The following is a 24,514-nucleotide window of genomic DNA, read 5'->3' on the forward strand; positions in this document are numbered from 1 at the left end:
GGGTCGTTCTGCAAAAGTATCCGGCAAACTCCTCCTACTGTCTGACATCCCATCATCAATTGCACATTTACCTAAAAAATATGGGCCCTCCATGGTGGTGCAGCGAGTTAAAGCACAGCACTGAGAAGCTAAAGCCACTTCCACATGATTTCCATCCCTGCCTGCCCTGGAGGTGACCACATGGCACGGCAGACCTCTCCTGACCTCTCAGGAGTATAATTCGTCAGTCAGCCTGTTCTGCTCCCCACTCTGTCTCTGGTGAATCCTCTCACTGTCCCTACACCTCTGGTCGGCACCCCAGTTCTGTATGCACAAATAAATAAAATCTTAAAATAAATAAATAAATAAAGTGTGTGTCTTTTCCAGGAGGAGCCAGTGGCTAGGCAGACCATTGAAAGCTAGTGCAGGGGGGTGTGGTTCCTTCCATCAATAAGCATATATTTTCATTTCAACCTTGACTTGTTTCTGGGACCTACTGATGGTATTCATAGTGGCCAAGTCATAGGAGTCTGACTTTGAGGTTGACAGTGCTGAGAAACCAACACACAGCAGCAAAGCAAAGACCCAAGTGTGTCCTGAAAGCAGAGTCTATATGCTTGACTATTCTTGGCCTTGGCTCTTACCTGGAAAGCCCTTTCATCTCTGTCTCCCAGTCTCCATGACCTGACTGACATTTCCCTTTCCTGGGCTCTTAGACTATTAAGGACCTAATCACCCTCCTGACTGACTCCAGCATCTCTGTGAATCATAACCTGGTTGTTCCTATGTCTACACAGCAGAAAGCCCCAGGGCATGGAGCCCCTTCCAGCCCTTCTGTTGGTTATTTGCCTCCCCCTCATGACATGGAAATCTGAGGGGTCCATCCTGCAAAAGTATCCACCAAACACAGGACAGGGCCCCATGCACGCCCCTGTCCTTGGAGGACTGAGCTGGTTCTGCTGGTGCCATTTCCCCTCTATGCAAGGTGCTGAACAATCCTGGGAGCTTATGGGCTCAACCTAGATGAGCTGGGCCATCTATCCAGCGGATACATCAGTGAGGACCTAGCCTCAGAAGCCATGTCAGTTCTTTTGACAGAGAGAACTTAGTATAAAGAATTATTAATTCAATACGAAAGATAGAAAAGACCAAGATGAACATCAGGCTCTCAAGGAAACAGCAATTACAAGAAGTTGTTAACTATGTTTGAATCAGAGAGGGGTATTAGAATCATTCGAATTTTAAAACTAGATGAAGAGGCCCACAGAGCGGATAAGCTTTCTGAAAGGAGCTGTGGCAGAAGGAAGAGCCCAGATTCCTAAGAAAGGGATGCCAGCCTGAGGACCAGGTCCTGTAAGTTTTTAAAAACCTGCAAATTGGGCCATCAGCTGCTTCGGGAAGTGTTAAGGCACAAAGAGTTACTGCAGCATGCTCACGAGAGCAGGAAGCCTCTAGAGGAGCAGAGAGCAAACAGAAGGGAGCCCGGTGAGCTGTGTGGGTGGGCACCTGGCAGCGAGGAACCTACTGTGTAAATCTCCAGTACACAGGAGCACATTACTTGCAGCATATATAAATGAAATTAACAGATGTCAAAGCCCAAACTGATAAAGATCACTTTTAATTCAACCAGGACCCTACCTTTGATTTTTACTCAAGGATAAAACTTTCTCTTTAATAGATGGGGTAGTTTATTCTGGAAGACAGTTAAAAAAATTAAAAGGCCCCTAATTGCAATACTTAACCTAGACAATTCTTTGAATATTGAATGTTGCAAAATATCCCAAATAGAGAGGACTCCAGTAATTAGTCAAGATGATTTCTCTTTCAACTTCCACCCACTACACCCTTAGCAGATAAGGAAGTAGAATCCCAAAGGGACTGGGTCATGAACATCTGACCATGAATACTTGGGAACCCACTTATGACACGGATAAACAGAAGACAGGTAAACAAGTAATGGTAACTTCAGAACCATGAGAAGCCCCGTTAAACATCCCCAGATGGGAACTCAGTTGTCAGAATCTTGTTCTTAGAATCTTGTCTAAGAACACACGTGCTCTGTATGTGGACATGTTTGTTGGTGCGGCTTCTTGCAGATGGTTCTGTGAGGAACCACTGGCTTCCTTAATACACAAGGCAGAGAATCAGCAAGAGTTCTCTGAAACCCAATTTGAAAAAAAAAGTATTAAGGGTCTTACAGACCCCAGGCTCTTTGCCCATGTAATTTCACGCTAGCAATGGTCATCTAAAAAAAATACTAACAATACAGAGCAGCTATTTCAATTATACTGCATATATTTTTATATAAAAAATGTATACTCTGCATTCATTTTTACATAAAAGAGAATAACGAGAAATGTAATAAAGATAGGATGTTGGTTAAATAGCTTATGTACATGCAAAAAATGTAATATTATGCAAATATAGTAATGCAGATATATGCAAGATGTGTAACTCATAAACACACAATGTTCAGTGTTAACAATGATAAATTTTCTCAATTTTGGCTGAAGCCCTAACAAGCATTGGACAAAATAACAGGGAGCAATATTTACATATACTGCCTGGGAGGGAGCAGTCAGCACACTTCAAGGAAATGTTCAACTAGAAGGGCCTAGAAACCCGGGGGGCGGGGAGGGTTGTCTTGGCCTCCCCATACCTAGAGCCAATTCTGAGGTCCATTTTGTACAGTTCCTTAGGGGATGCCAGTGGAACTGCAAGCCAATAATTCCAAGAGCAGTCAACCCCATCACATCCTCTCCTCCCTGTCTCTCTCTCTCTGTCCTCCCTCTCCAGCTTCTTATCATCTATCCCCCATATAAAACCTGTACTCAGAATCTTATCTCAGGCTCTATTGGAAGATGAGCAAAATTAAATCATCCCCCAAAGATAATGTCTGCTTAAGTTCAGACTTTGAGATATAACAAATTCTAGGGAGGAATTTACCTTCAAAGAGTTTTAGTTTCAGCCGTCCCTGATGGTGCGGCAGGATAAAGCACTGCACAGCAAGCTGGCTGCAGCCACTTCAGTGTGAGTTCAATCCCCGGCCCCAGAGGTGACCCACATGGCGCGGCAGACCTCTCCTGACCCACCCACTGCTCCTCTCAGCAGTGTACATCATCAGTCGGCCTGTTCTGCTCCCCACTCTGTCTCTGGTGAATCCTCTCACTGCCCCTGCACCTCTGGCCTGTACCCCAGTTCTGTGTGCATAAATAAATAAATCTTTATAAAAAAAAAAAGAGTTTCTGTTTCACCCCCCACCTGAGTGTGACTCCCTGCTTCCCTCAGGAAGGGGGAAGCAGAAGGATCCACGCAAACTAGTAATTCAGTAAACTATCTGTCACAGTATTAGTGTCATCACTGTCACCATTATTGTCAAATGCTACAGACACACTGGTCAAACAGGCTCCCTTTTCCCCTCTGGAGCTGGAGAGATTCTTGGGGCTCAGATTTGTTTGAGGAAGCACCTCTGCCTCACACAATTACCTCCTGGTCCAGCTATTTAGAAGGGGACCATGTTTCAGATGCCACAGTTGTGTGCCCACCCAAAGAGAATGCTGAGTGCCAGGGCAGAGGGCTGTGATTTCTTTGGTCTCTTATTCCCAGTATAGAACCCAAGTCACAGCTAGACAGAAAGTCGGTTCTCTTCTCCTTTTTCCTCATGGACCTCAAACTACACTTCTGGGGGGAAGGGGGGCGGGAAGAAGGCTGTTCAGAGTCTAGGGGTAACACAGCCCTGATAATGTGTAGTTCCAGGCATCTGAATCAGAAAGGTCTGCACTGCCCACCCTCCCAGCTTCTTATCTTTGGCCCCCTGTGTAGAACACCCAACTGTGGGTGGGCAAGGGACAAGAGGAAACAACAGGGTTAGAAGCAGCAGATGTGAAGTTTTAGGACAGCGATGATAAAGTCAACATCTTCACAGTCCAGGCAAGTTATACAAGTAAAATAAGTAGAGGTCATAAGTAAAGGTACTTCACATTCAGTTGAGATTTAGTGTTGCTACACAAAATTTGAACAAGTCAAAAAGCTAAATTTTACATGAAAACTGCTGACTCTTCAATGATGACAGCTACTTCAAATAGTTGCTGTCCACCCCTGTCAGCCTGCACAGTATTTGAGAGAAAACACATTTGTGGGCCCATGGCTCTTAGGCCATCAGTTGGACATACATTAAACAGGAGTGAAATAAGCTACTGGAATTAGAGGGTGCGTTAAAAATTCATAGTGACAAATAATTATAGCATTTTGAAAAGCAGAAAGAATGGAAGGGGCATGAGTTGCAAAAGAGCAATAGGAACTGAATCTGGATTCACAAGCTCATGAACTTTAATTTGGGGCCCGTTTCAGCTCCTACTGTGAAGTGTAAAGGATCGTGGTAGCTGTTGCAACCCAACCACATTGCATCACACAAGGCCTGACCTTATGAATAGCTAGTTTGATATCTTTCTTCTGTCACCAGCTGAATTGCCTGAGAAGCATCTGTGCCCCATTCCCACTCCCCTATTTCCACCCCACACCCCCACGTGACCTTGCTACAAGAAACCTGAGACTACCACTGACAAGTGGAAAGATGACCCACAGCAGAAAAACATCAAAAGAGGCAAAGACCCATGATCACAAGAGCGAGATACCACAGAGCATGAGTGAGCCTCATCGCTTGTCTAAGGTGGTGCCTTAGACAAGTCCAAAGAAGGCATAATGCTGCACAGAGCACATTATTATCTTTATCTTTCTGTGATTTTTCAAGTTAGCCATTCAGCCTGTCTCAATTGGAAAATTGGGATAATGGCTACCCTGATGGTACAATTGAGATCAGTGAAATAATGGTTAGCATAAGCTTTACACTGTTTCATAAAAATCTTATTGGAACATGGCCACAGCCATTCACTCACTGTGGTTGTTGTCGCCTATGAATATGGTGCCAGGGCCCCCTCAGACCATTCTGTCACTGGCACAGCCCACAAAAGCTGTTGTGAGGTATAACTTGGGTCACGATTTCTTACTTCATAAAGATTTTCCTTAATAAATATTAAATGCATCAGAAGCTAAGATTCCAAGTTTTTCACACAAGTTTTCATTGCAAGCTTTGGACATCTGGTAGATCTTGCACTGTTACTTTGACCTTAAACAATAAGCTCTTAGAGGGTGCGTCCTGGTGAACAGGGCCAGGTTCTGTTTAGACTGCAAAATTCGGGAGGGTGGTATAGGGTTGGCACCAGAATGAATCAGGGAAGTTACTGAATTTGCTCTTGCCTTCTCCTTGAGGCTACCCCACTGCACGTGTACATGTTACTAGAAAGTACTCTCAGGAGATATAGTATATACTCACCATAGCATTCTCATGAGAGGACGATGGCCCATTGCTACAACATGCTACCATGACGTACCATGACACAGAGTATGAGTATAACCTTATTACATTTTACCACCACAAATATACTTTTATCTGGTGATGTCACTATGACAATACTACAGCATGCTACATTATATAATTTAACATTACTGTAATGTACCATTACCAGACATATATATAAATATAGTATGTAACTACATCATACTGTCACAAGATTTCATGTAACATATCACTACAATGTACCACCACAAGATATACTTAGATCTAGTGATAGAAGTATGAGTACAAGATGTAACTCTGTCACCATAATGAACATCATATATTGTAATGTATTCCTGCAGGTATTAACACAAATAAATTGATCTAATTGTAACTATAGCACACTACTACCATGGACTACTTACAATGGACTACTTCAAGGCACACATCTAGTGGCATAACTGGGACATTACTACCATGGACTAGATACAGTAATCTTTAATGAGAGACCTAGAACATATCATTGCAAAATACCTCTGACCCTGGGGGCAGAAACACCTGCCATAATATCGTCACAATACCCTTGGCCTGGGCCCTACACTAAGACTAAGGATGCCCATTCAAGAGCAAAAGCCAGGTTAAAGTCTGCCACATTATGTCAGGTATAAGAAGCTCACCAACACCCAGGAGTTACCATCCCGGGGCCTACTGAATCCCCTGAACAATAAAAGGCAGCTCCTGTCTCTTTCCAGTCCCTGTACCTTTATGTTCCAAGGGACATAGGAACACTGAGTTTGAGTTATCAGTCTAGCCGATTGGTCTTGCTGACCTATGACTTTTCAAGGTGACATTATGACCCCCCAGAAGAAGCAGGATGTGCTGAGTGGAATTTAGCAGTTGAGTGGTAATAGGTTGGAGTCACATGGTCCAGGTTAATTACACAAGGGTTCCACACAGTTTCAGAATTATTGATCCTGAAGTAGCAAAGCCACATTGTATTCAGCGTATATTGTTGGAAGAAGCTTCAAGAGAGTGTCCTTTAGAATGCTCCATATACACACATGCTTTTAACTTTCCTCACATTTAAATTCCTGGGCTTTGGGTTGACATGACCTGGACTTGTTGCTAGAAAAACGGGCATCTTCAGGACTAACCACCAACAAATGAAGCTGGAAGACTGAACCGACTGCCAGTGATCTCATAACAGGTTTTCTGGTGCTCATACCCCCCAGCCCAGCTAGATTAGAAGGCCTATCAAGTCAAATGAACTCCTCTACATCAGAAAGCGTGTTGGAGCCTATCCCAAACCAAAACCCATCATAAATTTCATAAGCAAATCTCTTAAGCAGGAGATAAACTTGGCTTCCCTCTACTGAGCTCACCCAATTATCCACTCACAGGAGAAAAAGCTGTACCTCACTACCATAGAGAGCCCCTCAGCTACACAAAACACAAAAACACATGTCCCAGAGAGGAGACAGATTTTATTTAGAGACCCTGGGCTGGTGAGGAAACCAGATGATTATGGTGGTTCTAGGCCTGCACCAAGGGTTGGGAGAAGCCAGAATGTTGAAAAATGTGGAATTCAGCAGCTTCTTCCACCAAAATGCTGGCATATGCTTCTGACTAAGGAGACAAGAATGAGAAAAATGGGGGACTTGTACTCAGGAAATCCATAGTAGTACCTCCCCACTTCACTTTTCCAGAGGTTCCATCAGGTATAATATTTTCAAAGAGTTGAGAACACTAGCTTCAAAGAGCTATGTCCAGGAGTTATGTCAGTCTCTCTACTGAAAGTAGAGAGAAGATCTGAAGATCTGAAGATCTGAAGTATAAAGGCAACAAGCAATATATCACAAAGACTGGGTCTTCAGGATTGGTGGGGGGGGAGGAACTTTTCTGGGGAGCACTATGGGAAGGGGGAGTGCCGAGGAAGAGCTGGAGACAGTCTTTGGAAGCAAGCGGAGAGCTATGCTTTGATGAAGACCTGCAGGGCATATTGGAAAACCTGCCAACTTAGGCAGGCCATTCCTCAGGTAAGGGAGTCCCCTTCTCTGATCGGAAAAGTTATTCATACCTTGTCTTCCTGTGCTTCTGCTGAGACTTCTTAGTCTTGTGTTTCTGTGGTAAATCCTTCAGGTGACATGCTGAACACTGACGTCTGTGGTAGTTCACCATCTTCATATATTCCCTCAAGCAGCTAGGTTTTTGTTGAAACAGCAGCCTCTATCTTGTCCCCTCTCCCAGCCCATTTGTCCAAAGCAAACCACTCATCACTTCCTTTATATAGAGAGACAAAAGACCATGACATGGGCCCTACTGGTAAAGGCACCTGATGATTGCAACTGTCACAATGGTTGAAAATCAGCATCAGAGCTTGGTTGGATAGATGAGGAGATAGTGATATACTTGGATAAATCAAGAACAGACTTGGCAGGACTGCTAGAATGAGTTGGTTGCCCCCCATTAGAGCACATGGAACTACCCTAAATGATACAAACCAAGTAAAATTCTCCAGCTTTTCCCACACACATCCAGCATCTGCAAAGTCTACCCTTGCTGGCACTTTCATTACGCATTCCTCGTTCATCTTACTTCTAGAAAGAGAGCCTTAACAAGGATGTGAATACTGTGAAATTCTCTACCTAAATTTTTGAGGCATAACTGGCATATAATAAATTTCACTTATTACAAGTGATTCAGTTTGTTGATATCGGACCCATGAACCTATTATCACAAATGAAGATCTGGGTGGATTCCACTCCTAATCTGTTCCATGTTTATTTGTGACCCTCTTTCTCTCATCTGACCCCATCCCACACCAATCCCCAACAATGTGGAATTCAAAGCTCTAGTCCAACTCTTCATTTTGATCTCCGCAAGCTCCGTCCTTCCACCTCCAGGAACTTAATGGCTTGGAAAAGGAGATGTGCCTAAAGTATGAAAAAAAAAATCTGTACAGGTTCTGGAAAATTATATAAAATGTATACAAAAGATGGATAGTGGGTGTTTATTACAGAAGTAATTATAGAATTTGGAGCAGTGGTTTGGAATTGAAAGACATATAGGAATTTAATGGGTAATGATAATAAAAAATATCAATACAAGTAAGACACTGAATTTCCCAGAAATACCTGTACTATTTCTTTAAATAACCCAATTGGCTAGAACAGTACAGACTGCCTGAGGGAAAGAATAAAAGATGAGGATTAAAAAATGAAGCTGGGGTTGGGAGGAAGGTATGAAATTGAAAGTAAACTACACATAGACAGTGAGGAATTTTCCAGTATTGAGTGGTATCATTAGTCTTGATTTATGAAGTTTCATTGGACAAAAGTTTATATGGAAAAAAAGAGATTCAAGCAACTTCTATAACAGTGTAGTCCAAAGGTAAGAAAGATCGATCACTAACTGCTACCTAAAGTAATGGAAAATATAGATATTTTGAAGGAAGAGTCAACAAGGACAAAAAAGGAGAGAGAAGAGTGTCAGAGTTCATCTGGATGGCTGGGAGGTGGTGCCAGCAGAAGGGAGGGGCTGGCAGTGAGACCCCAGAAACAGGTCATCTCTCTGCTTTTAAGATCTTGTTTCTCTTTCTTTCCTCTCATTAACATTTTGATATTGCTCTTCATTTTTATATAGCTTTCATTTCTCCCACCACATCACCTCTGATCTATCACCATGATTCTTTGTGCTCTTCCCATCCCTGTTTTGATCCCTTGCCCCTCTCCCCTGTTTTAAGTCTCAGATTTATAGTTGCCTGCAAGTTTAATATGATCAATATACACAATGGAATACTACTCAACCGTCAAAAATATAAACTCATGCCATTTACAGCAACACGGATGGAGCTGGAAGGGATGATGCTTAGTGAAATAAGTCAGAAGGAAAATATCAGGTGATACCACTTATAGGAGGAAGGTAGGAAAACCAAACGAGATTAAAGCAAAACAAAAAAGACCCTGTTGCAAGTGCTTTCTGAATGAAGGTGTGTGAGGGTCAGTCTCACAGGGAGAGAAGGAGGTGATGACCCAAGCACTGACAGTCCCTTTAACTTACTGCCACTTTCACCCTCTTTAAAAAGCCACAGCTTGATGAATCCTCTAATTGCGTCCTTCTTAAGAGGCAAGGAATTTGATTTTCTCTTCTTGTCTTTTTATTATAACCTGAAGTTTGAATCCTGAGGATAACAAAAGCTGAGAAGAGAGGGGGGGAAAAGGACAGCCAAAGTCGACTAAATTACCTGTGTGCATATCCAGAGATGAGTTTAAGTTATTCTGTATTCCCTTTTCCTTGCCAAAATATGCTAACAGTCCAGTTGTTTCCACACCCAAAGCATGCATATCTTTAAGGAGGGAAGTACTGGAGTCTATGAAAGTGATGTTATATACTAGACATGACTTGATAGAGTAACCAATTTATTTACCAAATTTGCTTTAAGAAACTGCAGCTCTCTCTCACCTCATATCTGGCCTTCTACATTCCGTCACTCTTCCACAGAGGTGTGGGTGCACCAGTCCATGTGAGGGACAGGTGAAAGGAAGTGGTGAAGTGGTTTCTATGGGACCCCAAATTCTGACTACAATATACGTAAGAACACAGGAGCTCAGGTCCACGTCAAAATGATCCCCGCCCCACTACACAACAGCAGCCTGAGTAAATCCTCACATTATGAACATGAGCTCCTTATCAAAGAATTTTGTTTTCAACTACCAAGGTTTAACTGAGAACTTCTTGTGTACCTATCTTTATGCTAAGTACTTAAAAAAAAAGGATATAAAATATGTAAGAAAAATATCTTACATGGCAATTTCAGTTTCTCGAGCAAGAAAACCTCAGCTCCTCTACTTACTAGCTCCTCTGGGCCAGCTACTTACTACCCTGAGCCTGAAACACAGCGATCAATACGGCGATCGTTGTGCCTGCTCATAGGGGTGATGCAAGGGTTAAGTGGGCTGACAGCACTGGAGGCCTCACCACATAGCAGACACCAGTGCAGGAATAGGTTCTTTTTTGACTCTGTTCTCCAGGGGACAAGGTGCCTGAGGAAGGAAGACGGATGGAAGAATGAGCGTCAGTCAAGACTGTATGTCCATCCCGACCTTCAGATGACAGAGAAGGATGAGGTCAGGTAGGAATGAAGGACACATGGGTAAGGTGAAACAAAGGCAAGAAGTCCTACTTTTTTTTTTTTTTTAATGGCAGAGCAACAGCGGTTGAATAAAGCTTTGTCTTTTGAGAAGTTCCTACAAAGGGAGGAGGAGGTGATTGCTGCAGAAGAGTCTGCCTTCTCTACTCAGAACAACCTCTACCCCCTCTGCCTCCTCTGCTGTCTCTCTTCTACCCAATGAACTCCTGACCAAACTCCCTACTCTGTCTCTGCACAAAGCAAACTGTCAGATCTTCTAAGTCATCCAAAAAAGCTAAAGACTAAAAAATATGAGCGACTCCTTAAGTACTCAAGTACTAAATAGATCCCCAGTAAGTATTACTACTACCCCAAGTTTGGCAGCTTCCATCTTTGGACTCATTATTATCATTCTGCAAACCCACTTTTTTTAATTGTCACTCTGCAAACCCTGAGTCCTCTTCTGCTAGCTCAATTTCCTCCCCGAGTTCTCTCATCTGAAAAATTCAAAAACAGATTAATCCTGCAATCTCTCCCTAGACAGCCTCATCACCTCTTATAGATTGGACTATATATAATTATATCACCATTCGGCTCTCCCTGGTGGCACAGCAGATTAAAGCACAGCACTGCAAGCTAGCCACAACTGTGAGTTCAATCCCCAGCCCCAGAGGTGAACCACATGGTGCAGCAGACCTCTCCTGACCCGCCCGCTGCTCCCTCAGCAGTGTACTTCATTGATCTGCCTTTTCTGCTCCCCACTCTGTCTCTGGTGAATCCTCTCACCACTCTTAAGTTTCTGGCCTGCACGCCAGTTCTGTATGCATAAATGAATAAATCTTTAAAAAAGGAAAAAGTATACTACCAATGCCCAAATCTATATCAACAGCCCCAGTTGCTCTCCTGAACTACCTACCATTAGCCATATTAAATTTGTTCATGGAACATCTAAGTAGAGCCTGGATCTGTCCAGTAGCCATCTCAACCTGCGCAAAACTATTTCTCCAAATAAAGCTCCTGGTCCTATGTCCACCTAGCAGCCAATCATCCAGGGCAGAAGTCCAGGACTCAAACATTTCCTTCAAAATCTCCCATGGCTCACCTGTCACCTCAATATGTTATAACCAAATCCCTCTTCTTCATCCTCATTAGCTACTTGAGTTAGTCTGCTGTAGGCTTCACATCCAAGTCTTTTGCTCCTGTATCTCTTCATGGAAAAATTAATAAAGCCACACCCAAGCAATTGACCATCTCCCTCTCCCTCCCTAGCATGCAGCAGAGGCATCAGAAGTCACTGCTGACACATACCAAAATTAGGTAGAGATGGATTGAAACCCAACTCTGCTGTTTGGTATTTGTGTGTCCTTGAGCAATTTTCTAAATAATAAAATAATAGAATTGCCATTAAGGCCATGTCCTTCTGGTTTCATATAAAAGATCGTTAAGACAGGAGGAATAAAATGCTTTGTCCAAATTAAGTAGGTTGTTAACACTTAGACTGGAAAATTGGTTTGACTAAATGTTAAGAAATCACCCCAGTCCCCTGGCTCTGTCCCCTGAGGGTTTGGTCACTGAACTCACATGGACTTTGTGACATCTCAGGATGGGGCAGTCTAGGTCACTAGAATGGGGTACCCCTCCCCCCATCTCCAGACTCTGAAGATCATCTTCAGGTAAGTGACTGGAAACCCTAACATCGGCCATAACTGAGTGCGACCTCCCTAGGATGTAGCCGTGACTTCCTCCATTGTTAGTAAAGCAAGCATTGACATCCAGAACAGGGAGGAGAAGAGGCAGGTGGTGACTGGTGACTGATTGTGTGGTCTTGTGGATGGATGAGTATAGGCAGAAGTTGGAGGGTTTGTGTGAAGAGGGGAGAGAGGAGGTAATGGAGCCAGTATTCACTTGGTTACATTATCTCTCTCAGGGCCTCGGCACCAAATAAGTCATTTGCAAGTATCCATCAAGTCTCCACTATAAAAAAAACTCCCATCGGTAATACTGGACTCTACAGATGAATGAGAAAGGATATTTCAATATTCCTATTTGGGTCTTCAGCATAGGAAGCCCCTAAAGTCAGGGAAGCCAGGTGCTGCACAGACACGCACTGTGCTGTCACACAGGGACCTCTGCTCAAGGGGCCTAAAGCCTGATTTGTGTTCTACTGTCCCCACCTTGAAATTCTTAATATTATGTTAGCAACAGACCAGTATATTCAGCTTGAACTGGGTCCCGCAATAAGGTAGATGGTTCTGGAGAAACTGGACTTACCTAAAGCAGGTATCACAAGAAGTGATACATTAGACATAACCATAGCTATAAAGGAATCAAATAAAAAGGCACAACCTAGAAAATGTCATACTGGCCTTGTGTGTCCACCTGAAAAAATGCTGAAACTCTAGTCAGCTACCCAGTCCTGTTTAACCAATATTGTCTTTGCTTCCTTACAGCATGGAGAAAGTACCATATCACAAGACAGAAGTCTACTGGGCAAACACACACTTCTGGATGGTGACACCATCCTTACCATTTCCTCCTAGAACAAAAATAAGTTTGCCCAGTCCCAGAAATTTCTTGACTAATAAAAATCTGGTCGATGCTACACTCAATCTTGGTCTTTCTTTGGTCCTTCTGGAAAATGTTGAATGTCTCCTCTGGCCAATGCTGGTCACAGTGCAATGAAATCATCAGTTATGATGGCCCTCTATGTGCGGCCACCTGGGTATGTCTCTGGTCTTGTCCCCACTTTTGATGGAAACTCTGACCATTTAACAAATCCAAGCATCCCCAACCCAGGGATATTGTGGCCCCTGACCAATGTAATGATTTCAAGAGAACAATGTGACTCTCAGAATGTAAAGGGGAGAGAGAAAAACAGAAAAAACACAAATGACGACGTCAGCTGTCTCGTGACACAGTGACAAGAAGCCTGGACTGGTCATTTGGAGATCTGGGATTAGATGTAACTTTACTACAATTTGTGAGTGGCCAAGTTAGTCTTTACCCCCAGACATATTTATTATGAAATCGTTCTCTAGCAACCTCCCAACTCAGTTCTTGACTCTAGTCAGTAGATGAATTAGATAATCATTCCAAAGACCACATGGACCAAGTGATTTAATATGTGTGATGTTTTTATACTGTGGTACCCTGTCTAAAACCCAAATATTCAGTCCTATTTTTGTCTTACATCTGAAAGGAACTATATTCCAGTGTATTCTGGGGTAGCTTCTTCTTCACTAGGCTATAGATCGGGATTAAGGTCTGTGGGACCAGGGGTGTGGTTAAAGTAAAAATTTTACTTGGAACCTTCTGAAGTCTATCATTTGGATTTTCTTTGTCTATTATTGCGCCGTGTGGCCTATTGCTAATGGTAACGAAAGAAATGAAAATAGTGTAATTTTCAGAAGTCCAAAGAAAACAAGTGAAAGCTTGAAATCTCTCCAAATGAGAACTTTAAATTTATCCAAAAGAACTGCAAATTCACACCCTGCCTTTATGAAGAATGTGCTACATTTTTCTTGTTCTATCTACCCCTTCATCATTAGATTCCTTTGCTGTGACCCCAGCAATACACATGTCAGAGAAAGGGGAGAAAGGGTACATAGACCAGAGAGTCAAGAGCAGGTCTATTGTGAAGTCAAGTAGGAGCTTCAGTGTGGACTGGCAGCTGGTCTGGACTTGGCCATCAACAGTGCTGCCCCTCCCTGGCTCTGGCACTGCCTGGTGCCATCCTTATACAACTTCTTGGCCTCTCAAAGGAGGCAGGCAAGATGGCTTGTAAGGAACCTCCTATAATCACCTTGCTTATCACATCTTTTAGCAGCCCAACCTCTGTATTCCCAGGAAACAGGAATTATTTGTGGAAAGGTAGTTTTGGGGGACGCAATCAGAAAGGATGGGAGAGGAGCCTGGAGGAAAAGTGGCAAAGAACCCCAACAAACCTCCAGGCAGAAACCAGAGCATCTTCAGAACCAAGATGCCCCCTTTGCTTCCCAGAATTGCATGGGAAGAGGCAAAGGGAGCTGAGGTCCTGCCTTCCTTCTTCCTCTCAAAATCAGCCCTTATCCAAAGTATCTGGCTTCTCTTTATTCCCTACTGGAGACACCAGATGAGTCTGCATTCAGAGACCCTTTCCCTTGGTAAGACCCCTGTTCTCAGGAGATTTTACCTGCCTCCACCTGCCCCGAGCACTTCTGTCTGCCTTAGCAATAGCCCCAGCAGCAAAACCAGACAAGACAGCGTGTGCATGGTCCCAGCTGAGGTCAACATCTGGAGAGGCTTAGGTTTCAGAGAGGGATTCAGACTGAGTCATCAACATGTATGAACTGTCAGCAGCTTTTTTCTTCTTAATGAGCCCCAATTTCTGGCCTGCTGGGAAGATCCAGTCCTGAGAGGACATTCACTGGACTCCCCAGAAAAATTAATGGTGTGAACTTAAAGAGGTGAGATGGGCCCCAACTAGAGATGTGAATTCCAAAACAGCAATGCCCAAAGCCTGCCCTTCCTGACCTAAGAGAGGCCCCAGTGGGAATGGGGCCTCTGAGCCCCACCCCACCTCCGCGTGGGGCCACATTGGCCCTCTTCTAGGAACTAAAGATCCCCTCTGTCTAGCCACCTGTCTCTGCAAGGTATCACACAAGCCCTATGGAAGGGGCTGATAGTTCCTCTTTTTAAAAGACCAGGATTTCGGGCCCTCCCTGGTGGCACAGCGGGTTAAAGCACTGCACTGAGAAGCTAAAGCCACTTCCGCATGAGTTCAAATCCCGCCTGCCCCGGAGGAGACCACATGGCGAGGCAGACCTCTCCTGACCCGCCCGCTGCTCCCCTCAGCAGTGTGCTTCGTCGATCTGCCTGTTCTGCTCCCCGCTCTGTCTCTGGTGAAGCTTCTCACCGCCCCTGAGCCTCTGGCCTGTACCCCAGTTCTGTATGTACAAATAAATAAATCTTTAAAAAAAAATAAAAATAAATTAAAAAAATAAAAAATAAAAAAAATAATAAAAAAAAAAAAAAAAAAGACCAGGATTTCAGTTTTCTTCATTGGGTACCAAAAAACACCTATTTCCTTTCATCAAGAGAAACAAAAACGAAGCCCCACTGGGAAAGCCAAAGTATGGAGAAAACAGGTCTCTTGACTTCTATGCTGCGCTGCTTGAAGTTGCATTTGTCAGCTATGCCTCCTCCTTGACTTCATCCAAGGGGGGGAGACAGAGTAGGAGAGAAAGATGATTAACAGACTGAGGTTCCTCAGGGCAGGCGGGCCCCGGGCCTGCTCAGGGTCAGGAGAACTCCTTGGCTCTATCGAATTGCCGTTGGCTTTCAGAACACTGGGGCAGCAATGGAAAGAGAAACAGGCATCACCGCCCCTGGCACAGCCCTCACCCCAAGAGGTCTTCCACAGAAGCCAACCCAAACACCCCCATCCACCCCCACTGGCCTGTGGATTACCCCCACTCCAGCCCGCCCCTACCTTGGGCTCTCTGTGGCTGTAGTTTCTCAGCATGGGTGTCTGAAACAGGAACTTCTTAACCATATGCAAAAGGGGACTTTTTGCTTGTTTCTTCATGGATTCTCAAGTCTGGCAGTCTGCTCCCCAATTACCTAAGCTTCTCTTTGGCAGATCAGCTATTTGGGGGTAGGGAAGATTGAGGACAGAAATATTATCCATGCTCCAGGCCAAAAGAGGCCATTTCCTCCCAAACATTTCAGCCAGTATGTCCAGGCATGAGGGGCTAGCCGGGAGCCCCTGAGGGCTTGTTAGGGGGACAAAGTCTTTATCTGTCTAAAATGGCTCCCACTTGGTCTCAAAGTCTCTGTGTTGCACCGTCCTCACCACACCACAGTGTCTAAGGTGACAAAGTAGTTACTGAACACCTACTATGGAGCATCTCAGTAGATATAGGAAACAGTCAAAAAAAACAGCCCCAAGCTACAAAGAGGCTATTGCCAAAGTCATGTCGTCTTAGAGATAACCAGATGATTTGAGAAATAAGAGCTCTGAAGTACGGAAATGTGAGGTGTATGGCACAGTCAGGCCAGGACCAAGAAGCACTGCCTCCTGCTGGAAACAGACTAAACTAAGGCCAGTTTTCCAGACTTGGAACACAACACCCTAGGACCAAGGACTTGGGACAATTTTTGAAAAAACAGTGAACATATGAAAAGTCAGGGAAGTCTTTCTAGGAGATTTAGGACAAAATGGGAGGAACAGGACAATCAGGAAAAAATAAAAGGTCCTGGAAATGAATATTTTACTAATCCTTACGGGCCGCACTCATGGCAGGACTGTCCAGGGGATACACAGCAGGGAACACAGGTTTGAACTTCCTGCTTCTGTGGAGTTTACTTGTAGGAGCAGCAACCAGAGGGAATAGACAGAAAAGTTGCCAAGACACAAGGAGGCAGACTGTCTCATAAGTTCCTCCCTGTCTGGGCCAATAGAAAGTCTCACAACTGCAAAGTGAAAGTCTCACTTCAGATGGCTCTTCAAGGAAATCTGGGTGTTTAAACCTGGTTCATCATCTTCTCTATATACATCAGGATTATAGGGAGTGGGGTGAGAGCTACAGTTTTCTATTCAACCAACTTTTGCTAAGAACCTCCTATGTGCAAGGTACTTGAATGAGAATGACGACAGGGAGAGAGAAGGTGAGACAGAAAGAAAAACTAGTTATCAAGTTTGATAGGTATTTTCCCCAAAAAAATCTCAACATACTTTCTAAAGGAGGGAAAGAAAAGGGAGAGAGGGGCTGTGTTGCCAGGGAGATCAGGGGAGCCAGCCATCTCCAGCTCACACTCCCACTATGAGCTCCAGACCCAAACACCCAACAATCAGACGGATTTCTATTTGGAAAGCTCAAAGGTATCTCAAACCTGAAAAATTTCTTTGACCAAATGACCCTCTTTATCCCAGTGGTGACACCAGCCTCTAGAAAGCCACAATAGACAGAAAGGTCAGACTTTTGATAGCTTCTGCTCTCACCAATCTGATCCAATCTATCACCAAATCTCAACACACTTCCTTGGCCCAGTCTTGGCATATCTCTCACCAATCTGATCCAATCTATCACCAAATCTCAACACACTTCCTTGGCCCAGTCTTGGCATATCAATATTTCTCTCCTGAGCAATAGCCTCTCACTAGTCACCCTGTTCCCCCATCAAGGCAACCCCCACCTATCAGCCCCTGGTATCATCACATAATCCTCTCTTCATTTTTCCTCAGCTTCCCCATGTATCTGAGGCTGGTGTGGTCTCTCTCTCCAACACCTTCATGCGCCATGTTGTGAAGTAATTATTCCCTGACTTGTATCGAAAAAATGAGCGGCCTCTCTCACGAGACTGAACACCAAGTCCATGTCTGCACCCACTATTGTTTGCTTAGCATTTAAGTACATGATATAGTCTATGTGATCCATCGATTTTTGCTGCTAACGGTTCTCAACTGGGGTGATTATTCTCCTCCTCCCAAGGCAACATTGGAGACATTTTGTCGCAGCTCTGGGGCTCTATCTAATGGATAAGAGGCCATCAGAGGCCAGCATGTTGCCAAACATCCTATAGCCCTACAAATTACTCAGCCCATAGTATCAGCAAAGCCAAGGTGAGAAATGCTGATTTCAAAGAAAAGGAAGGATTGCCTTTTATTTTTATTATATTTGAATTGGATTCTTAGTCAAGTCCTTATAGAAATACACTTGTTATCTTCCAATGTTGTAAGAGAGACAGGCAAACAGGAATATACATACACTCAACTCCCACAAAATTACCTATCGTCAGGAGATGGCATACTTTATAGATCCCTACATGCCTGACACAAAACTGGAACCTGGAACTTAGCTGTTCAGTAACACTTGTCTATAAAACCTCATTTAACATAAGAAAAGTCTGGAAATTGAGAGCGGCCTTGAGCTGCATTGATGAGACACCTTACTTCACACATAGGACCAGAGCATGACAAGGCTAGTGACATCACACTAGACCCCACCCATCTGCTAAGCCACACCCCTTGACAGTCACAATGACTAAGGCCTTAAATACCCAGGCCCGCAGCCCCCGGGCCTTGCAAAGCCCCTCATTTTGGCAGAAATTACAATGTCTACCAGCCGCAAGTTAAAGAGCCATGGCATGAGGAGGGGCAAGAACCGAGCTCCCCACAAGGGAGTCAAGAGAGGTGGCAGCAAAAGAAAATACCGGAGGGGCAGCCTGAAGAGCAGAAAACGGTCTGACGATGGTGAGTGGGGGGGGGCAGGCAGGAGAGCAGTGCCAGTAGACACACTTGCTGCTCCGGGCACTCTCTCTCGGACTTGAAATCTCAGTCTGAGAATTTTATTTTCAGTTCTTCATCTACCTGCTCAGGAAGCATGTTGCTGGCCCCTTCTAACTCATGTCTCCCTTGCAAACATGTGTTTCTCCCACAGCCAATCGCAATTACCGCTCCCACTTGTGACCCCATTAGCGGGCTCTGCCCTGGTGGACTTCAAACAGCACCAGGCAGCATCCAGAGAACAGAAGGGGACTGCCAAGAAAACGCAGTTAGATCAAACCCAGAGAAGAGCCTAAAATGCCAATCGTGAGGAAATGAGGAATGTATACGTTGGCTGTTTCTCCCCAACATCTCAATAAAATGTTGAAAACTGAAAAGTTTCCTTTGATCTGTTGGAAAAGTGAGTTCAAGTTAGGCGTACTGGGGAAGAACTGGTGGGCCTGAAGTCATGAGTGGCTGGTGTGAATCATGATGGGTTGGTGTGAACATGACTTGAAAATATCAAATATTCTGTGTGCCTCTTCCAATGTGCCCCAATGATAATGCACCATCACTAAGTTCACTCTCCTTCCCCAACACAAAAAGGGAAAAGGGGAGAAATAGCACCCAAGCTAATTTCGTCAGGGGGTTTATAGCAAACAAGGAGAGGCAAACCTTGTGCCAGAGGAAGAGAACACTCAAGGCATTTCTAATTCTTCTGTAGGGGTAGAATTCAGACTTGGGTCTTCTGGGTTTGAGATGGACAAAACTGGAGATGGTTGCCTGGGAGATTCAGTATCGACGATTCTGACATAAGTGAACCTTAATCAGGTGTGGAAGTCGAAATTACCTCAACCTGGGTGGGACCTTACTGATCCTGGGCAGGGGAGAGCCGTTCTTAGCTACCTCATTTTACCTTGACCTTACGTCTCCAGCCAGAGATCTGACATGGCCTCTCAGCATCCACCCACTCAGAGGGTAATGTTTTTTTCTAACGAGCTCTTCCTGTTTCCTCAGAGACAGAACCAGGGAGGCACAGGGTAGAATTGAGACTCATTTTTACCAAGCCACCCACAGAAACAAGCCACCCACTTGGAAACTTCACGTTTCTTCCCCAGAAGTTTCCAAGAGGGAGAGGTGTGAGAAGGCCAGGTGACGATCAGGTGACGATCAGGTGACGGGGTTTGGGAGGAGGACACACCTTGTTTCGGGGAGCTCCAGAGAGGTGTGCAGATCGCAGAGGACATTCTGTGAGTCCCCGTGGATGGGATCAGAATTTAGGCTGCGGCCATTTTCAGGTCTCATGAAAACTCACCCCTTCAAACTCCCTTTGCAGCCCCTCATCGTGCACAGTTACACCTGCCCCACCTCCTAGATATTCCTTTAGTACATCCCATTTTTCTACCAATGTTTGTCTGAGGCATGACAGAACAAAGCTCTTCAGGGATCACTGGAACCCCTAGTCAGAAGCACACATTTTCCTGCACTTCTGGGAGCCTTGTGACAGCTGCAATGCATAAAACCCACATTTTCATATCAACTTTTCCCCCTGGCTCTTAATCCTTCTCAACTTACAAACATACATTGAGTCCTTAGCACTGACCGGTGTGGGGTTGGGGTGAGAGATACTAGACACCAGCACTCATAGGGGGTGTGGGATTGTCAGAGCTGTCGCACAAAGCCTGGGCCATCCAGAAGGATTGCCGGAGTCCCCACCTGTGGGAGCTGCTCCAGGAGGAGACATGTGTAGCAAGTAGTCTGAAGTAGCAGGTCTGTTTCTGGATCCTGCATTCCTTCCCAGGGCCCCTCCCTACCCTCCTGCCTTCCCCAGGGCACAGCTCACTCCCCGCCACACCCTGCTGCCTCTGCTGCCAGGGTCCTTAAGCGCCTTTGTGCACACTCACCCCTCTACCCTGAGATCGCTGCTCAGCTCTTCCATGCCAACTTTCATGGCCACCTCACCCATGAGGAGAGTCAGGGATAAACCACAACAGCCAGAAAGATGAGAGAGAGAGATACCCTTCCCTCATGAAAGTCATCCTTGAAGCCTCCCTGGTGGCCTAGGAGTTAAATCTCCGTGGCTATGGCCTGAATTCGATCCCCGGCCAGAGAGCTGACCCACATGGCGCAGCAGATCTCTCCTGTCTCATCCGCTGCTCCCCTCAGCAGTGTATTTCAGTAGATCTGGCTGTTCTGCTCTCCTGTCTGTGGTGAATCCACTCACCCCCGGCAGTTCTGGCCTACACCCCAGTTCTTCTATGCAAATATAAGAAAAAAAGAAACTTGTTACAATTGGGAAGTCAGCCTGTATCCACCAGGGTCCCCAGGAAAGCAGTTCTCTCTAGGGTTCAAGTAAAAAGACTTCACAGGGGACCCATGAAAACCAGCACTGTTTGGGGAGAGCAGATGAAGCTCCACAAAGACTGGGCCGGGGGGGATCAGGTAGATCGGCGGCTATCGCCAAAGTCTCAGAAGTAGAAAGGGGAACTTAGTTGTCCTTAATTGGAAGGCGCAGATAAGAACCCCAGTGATACAGCGCCTCTGGCCAGCCTCTTGAGACATCACAGTGGTGACACAGTTTCTCCTTCCCTTGGACTTAACAGATTCCAGCTGCTTTATCATCCTGTTTGTTTTTTGTTGTCATAGACCAAAGCCCTTTTAGGAGTGACAGGTGAGTTCCCAAAACAAGTTGCTCAGAACTCCTGACCCCTCAGTTTGCGTCATTTTGAGGGACAGCATCACCCCCTACTAAAACCTTCTAAGGCGATGTTATATTTCAACAATTCTTTAAACACTGAAACAATCTAATTAATTACTGGGATGGGCGTGTGGTGAGCAGCCCAGGCCGGTCCGGGCAGCCCGACCCTTGCCCGGTGACTTCAGACTTTGCCCTCCTCAACAGCTTGTGGAAGGAACGGTAGCCGCCCGGAAAACTCTGCTTTGCAGCAAGAACATTTTCCAGGACCATGAGCTGGAAACTTCCCAGCGCTGGTGTTGACTTAGTCCCTGCCCTCCAGAGACATTCATTCTGCCTGCTGACAGCTCCTGCAGGCCCAGAGCCCACCAGACAGGCGCACAGAGGTAAACAGGCCGGCCCTGACCACGGCGACCCTCCTCAGCAGACTGGGACCTCAGCCTCTTTCTCCATCTCCCCGACCAAGGCAGGTTGTGTTCCTCTCTCCAGTTTTCTCTGGAACGCCGTGTCCTGAAGTCATCCATGACTTGGCTTTTTTGGAAAGTCAAAAAAATGTTAAGGATTTTGGCCACTAGTCCTTCTGGGTCACCTTGACCTGCTTGTAAGCTGACGTGGATACAGGACCGCTGCTGCATGGTCTCGGGGTACAGAGGACCCATGGGTGGGTAGAGAGAACACAGAGGGGCTTCATCCCACCTCTTGCTCTGGGCCTGCATGACCCCTGATGAACTGCTTGCTCTAGGCAAGCAGGAAGCTCTGGAGAAAAGTTCAGAGCTGTGCTGAAGAGGCGAAGGCCCAGAAACAGCAGCTGGGAGGTTCTTTAGGTAACAGAGAACAGGGACAGTGCAAGTCAGATACGACCTGGGGCTCAGCTGAGTCTGGCTCTCGGTTGCTGCCCTTTGAGTGGAGAGGCCAGGAGCAGCCAGAAAGCACAGCCCGGCTCATGCTGAGATCTGGGTTTGCTCTGGCCAGCCTCCCCCTGGACAGGGAAGCTAATGAGGTGAGGTCCTAGCCCTGACCTCAGTAGTGCAGCGTCTCCGTCCCAGGCTGTTAACCTCACCATTTGGTGAGTGAGAAAGCAGGCTGGCATGCTTCCAGAATGAGCCTCTGCTCACTGTGGTCCCCCCACGCCAACGCCCCCTCTCCAACCTTTCATCAGCCCAAACGTGAGACTCCCCTGATCTGAGCCTGCAGCCATTCCTGCCACCTTAGCTCAGCGTCCCGGGAGCAGGCAGATGACAGTCCTCTCCACACAGCAGAGCACAGGCGAAGGTGGAAGGTGCAGAGCCAAAGCCCGAGCGTCTGTTTTCCATCAGAGCCAGCTACTCCTGCTCTGTGACCTTGACTCTGTTTGCCAGGCCTGCTTTAGTCCTTCATTGGGGACCTTGCACGCCTCCTCCCCCCCACCCCCTACCCCCTCCACCCCCCCGCAGCTGTGGTGCTCTCCCTGCAGCCCTGCTTCCCCCCTCCCTGCGACCAAGCCTGATCCCAGCAGAAGGAAACAGAGCATCTCTGAGCAGCCTGCATGGAGGGGGAGAGGCAGAAGGGAGTGGGCTCCCGGCATGAGAGTCTAGTGAACTTTCAAGACTCTCTGAACTTCATCGTCCTAACCTGAAAATGTCAGTCATTGTATCTATGTCACAGGAGGCTCGAAAGAACAGAAAACACTGCCAATGGTAGCCCCTGAAGAAGGCGCTGCCCTGTCCTCCCTAACTCCAGCCAGCTCCTAGGTTTCACTAGGGGACCATGACCCGCTTCCCAGACCCTTGTGTCAGCCGGGACAGGCTTCCCCCAGGTGCTGCTTGCTCTGCCGGGTCCCAGACCCCTATTGTGCCCTAGAGTCCCTCAGGCTCTCCTGACTTTGCCTAGGCCAGGCCTGGGGTCAGCAAGTTCCGGCCCCTCCCCCTCGCCCTGCTCTCCCATAAAAGGTAGGAGCTCAGGGTGATCTTATCTCTCTCCTGGGCTGGAAGCTCTTGGGCTGAAAGGATCACATCAGGACACACCAACAGCCCTGGTTGCCAGGGGAACAGATGATCATGTCTCCCTCTTAACCCTGGTTGTTGTGAAAAACAAAATCTGAGTGTGGACGTGGGTGAGAAGGACCAAGGTGCGTTAATAAACTCGCCGATTATGATCGCGTTTATTTTTTTTTTTCCATTAACAAATGGCAAGTATCTCTGTAATTAATTAGCTACGAAGTCTCAGGTCTAACGCCCAGGTGGTCTGAAAAGACAAGAAGAATGTGAATTGCACAATGGGCAGGGATTAGCCTCAAAAGTGCCTCAGAACCCAGAACCGCATCTTTCCAGAAAATAGAGCTTCTCCACAGGACCTTCACTTCTCAGAGGTCACTTGTGCTTCCTTCAGGATCCAGACGGTCAGCTGCACACAAGATTCCAGTGCTTGAAGAATGTTTCATTAGTGGTCTTTTTTATTTATTATTTCTGACTTCATTATGGCCATGAGAAGGACAGTGAATTCCCCACCACAGGGCCAGACTGTGTGGGATGTACATGGTCTCTCCGTGTCTGTGTGGCTCCCTCCAGGTTTTCATGTCTTAGTCATCCCAGTCGGAGTGTGTGTGCACATTGCACACACACATGTGTGAGGTCCACACGTGTACACGTGTCCTGTGATAGAAGGGCAGCCTGTCCACAGCTGGTTCCTGCTTTGTCCCTCAGCTGCCAGGAGCAGTCCCCCGAGAGTCCCTGGGCTACGGTGATCGTTTATTACTTGAGGTGTTTGGGGGGCTTCGTTTATGGCATTTTTTGATGTTTTTATGGCCAGAAATTCTAACTGGGTGGTCCCCTAGGAAAAGGGGAAGTTCCAGGTTCCCTGCCCCACCCAGAAGTAGGGTGGAGCTGAGGAGAAAAATAAAAAAGAGAAGGAATCTGAAGAAGAAGGCAGCGGGATGGAGAGCCAGAAGGAGCCCTGAGGAAGCCTCATAGAGCAGCGAGCATGTGAGGAAGAAACCGCGCTTGTTTCCTGACTCTGGACTGGTTAAGGCAGATGTGGGTGAGAGACCCGTAGCGAGGTGACTGTGGCAGTGTTTATATTGATTTTGATGTTGCTCTTTTGTTCTCAGATTTGTCTGGCCATTTCTGACCCTTTTCCATGGGTCCCGGCCAGAAG

General features: G+C 46.0%; 1 protein-coding gene across 1 annotated transcript; it reads left to right on the forward strand.

Annotated features, from left to right (window-relative positions):
* The first annotated feature begins 18,536 nt into the window (after positions 1-18,536).
* TNP1 (transition protein 1 (during histone to protamine replacement)) lies at positions 18,537-18,891 on the forward strand. The gene is made up of 2 exons (XM_004674307.1): positions 18,537-18,675; positions 18,863-18,891. The coding sequence occupies exons 1-2, from the start codon at positions 18,537-18,539 to the stop codon at positions 18,889-18,891; spliced, it is 168 nt and encodes a 55-aa protein (XP_004674364.1).
* The last annotated feature ends 5,623 nt before the right edge of the window (positions 18,892-24,514 follow it).

This window comes from Condylura cristata, unplaced genomic scaffold, assembly GCF_000260355.1.
Source record: "Condylura cristata isolate star-nosed mole 26May11 unplaced genomic scaffold, ConCri1.0 scaffold00002, whole genome shotgun sequence".
In the NCBI taxonomy this organism is placed as follows: Eukaryota; Metazoa; Chordata; class Mammalia; order Eulipotyphla; family Talpidae; genus Condylura; species Condylura cristata.

Bases quoted from the DNA above. Each gene is read 5' to 3' on its own strand.
- TNP1 (XM_004674307.1), top strand. From the start codon at position 18,537: ATGTCTACCAGCCGCAAGTTAAAGAGCCATGGCATGAGGAGGGGCAAG. The intron at 18,676-18,862 runs GTGAGTGGGGGG...TTTCTCCCACAG, and splicing joins CAGAAAACGGTCTGACGATG to CCAATCGCAATTACCGCTCC.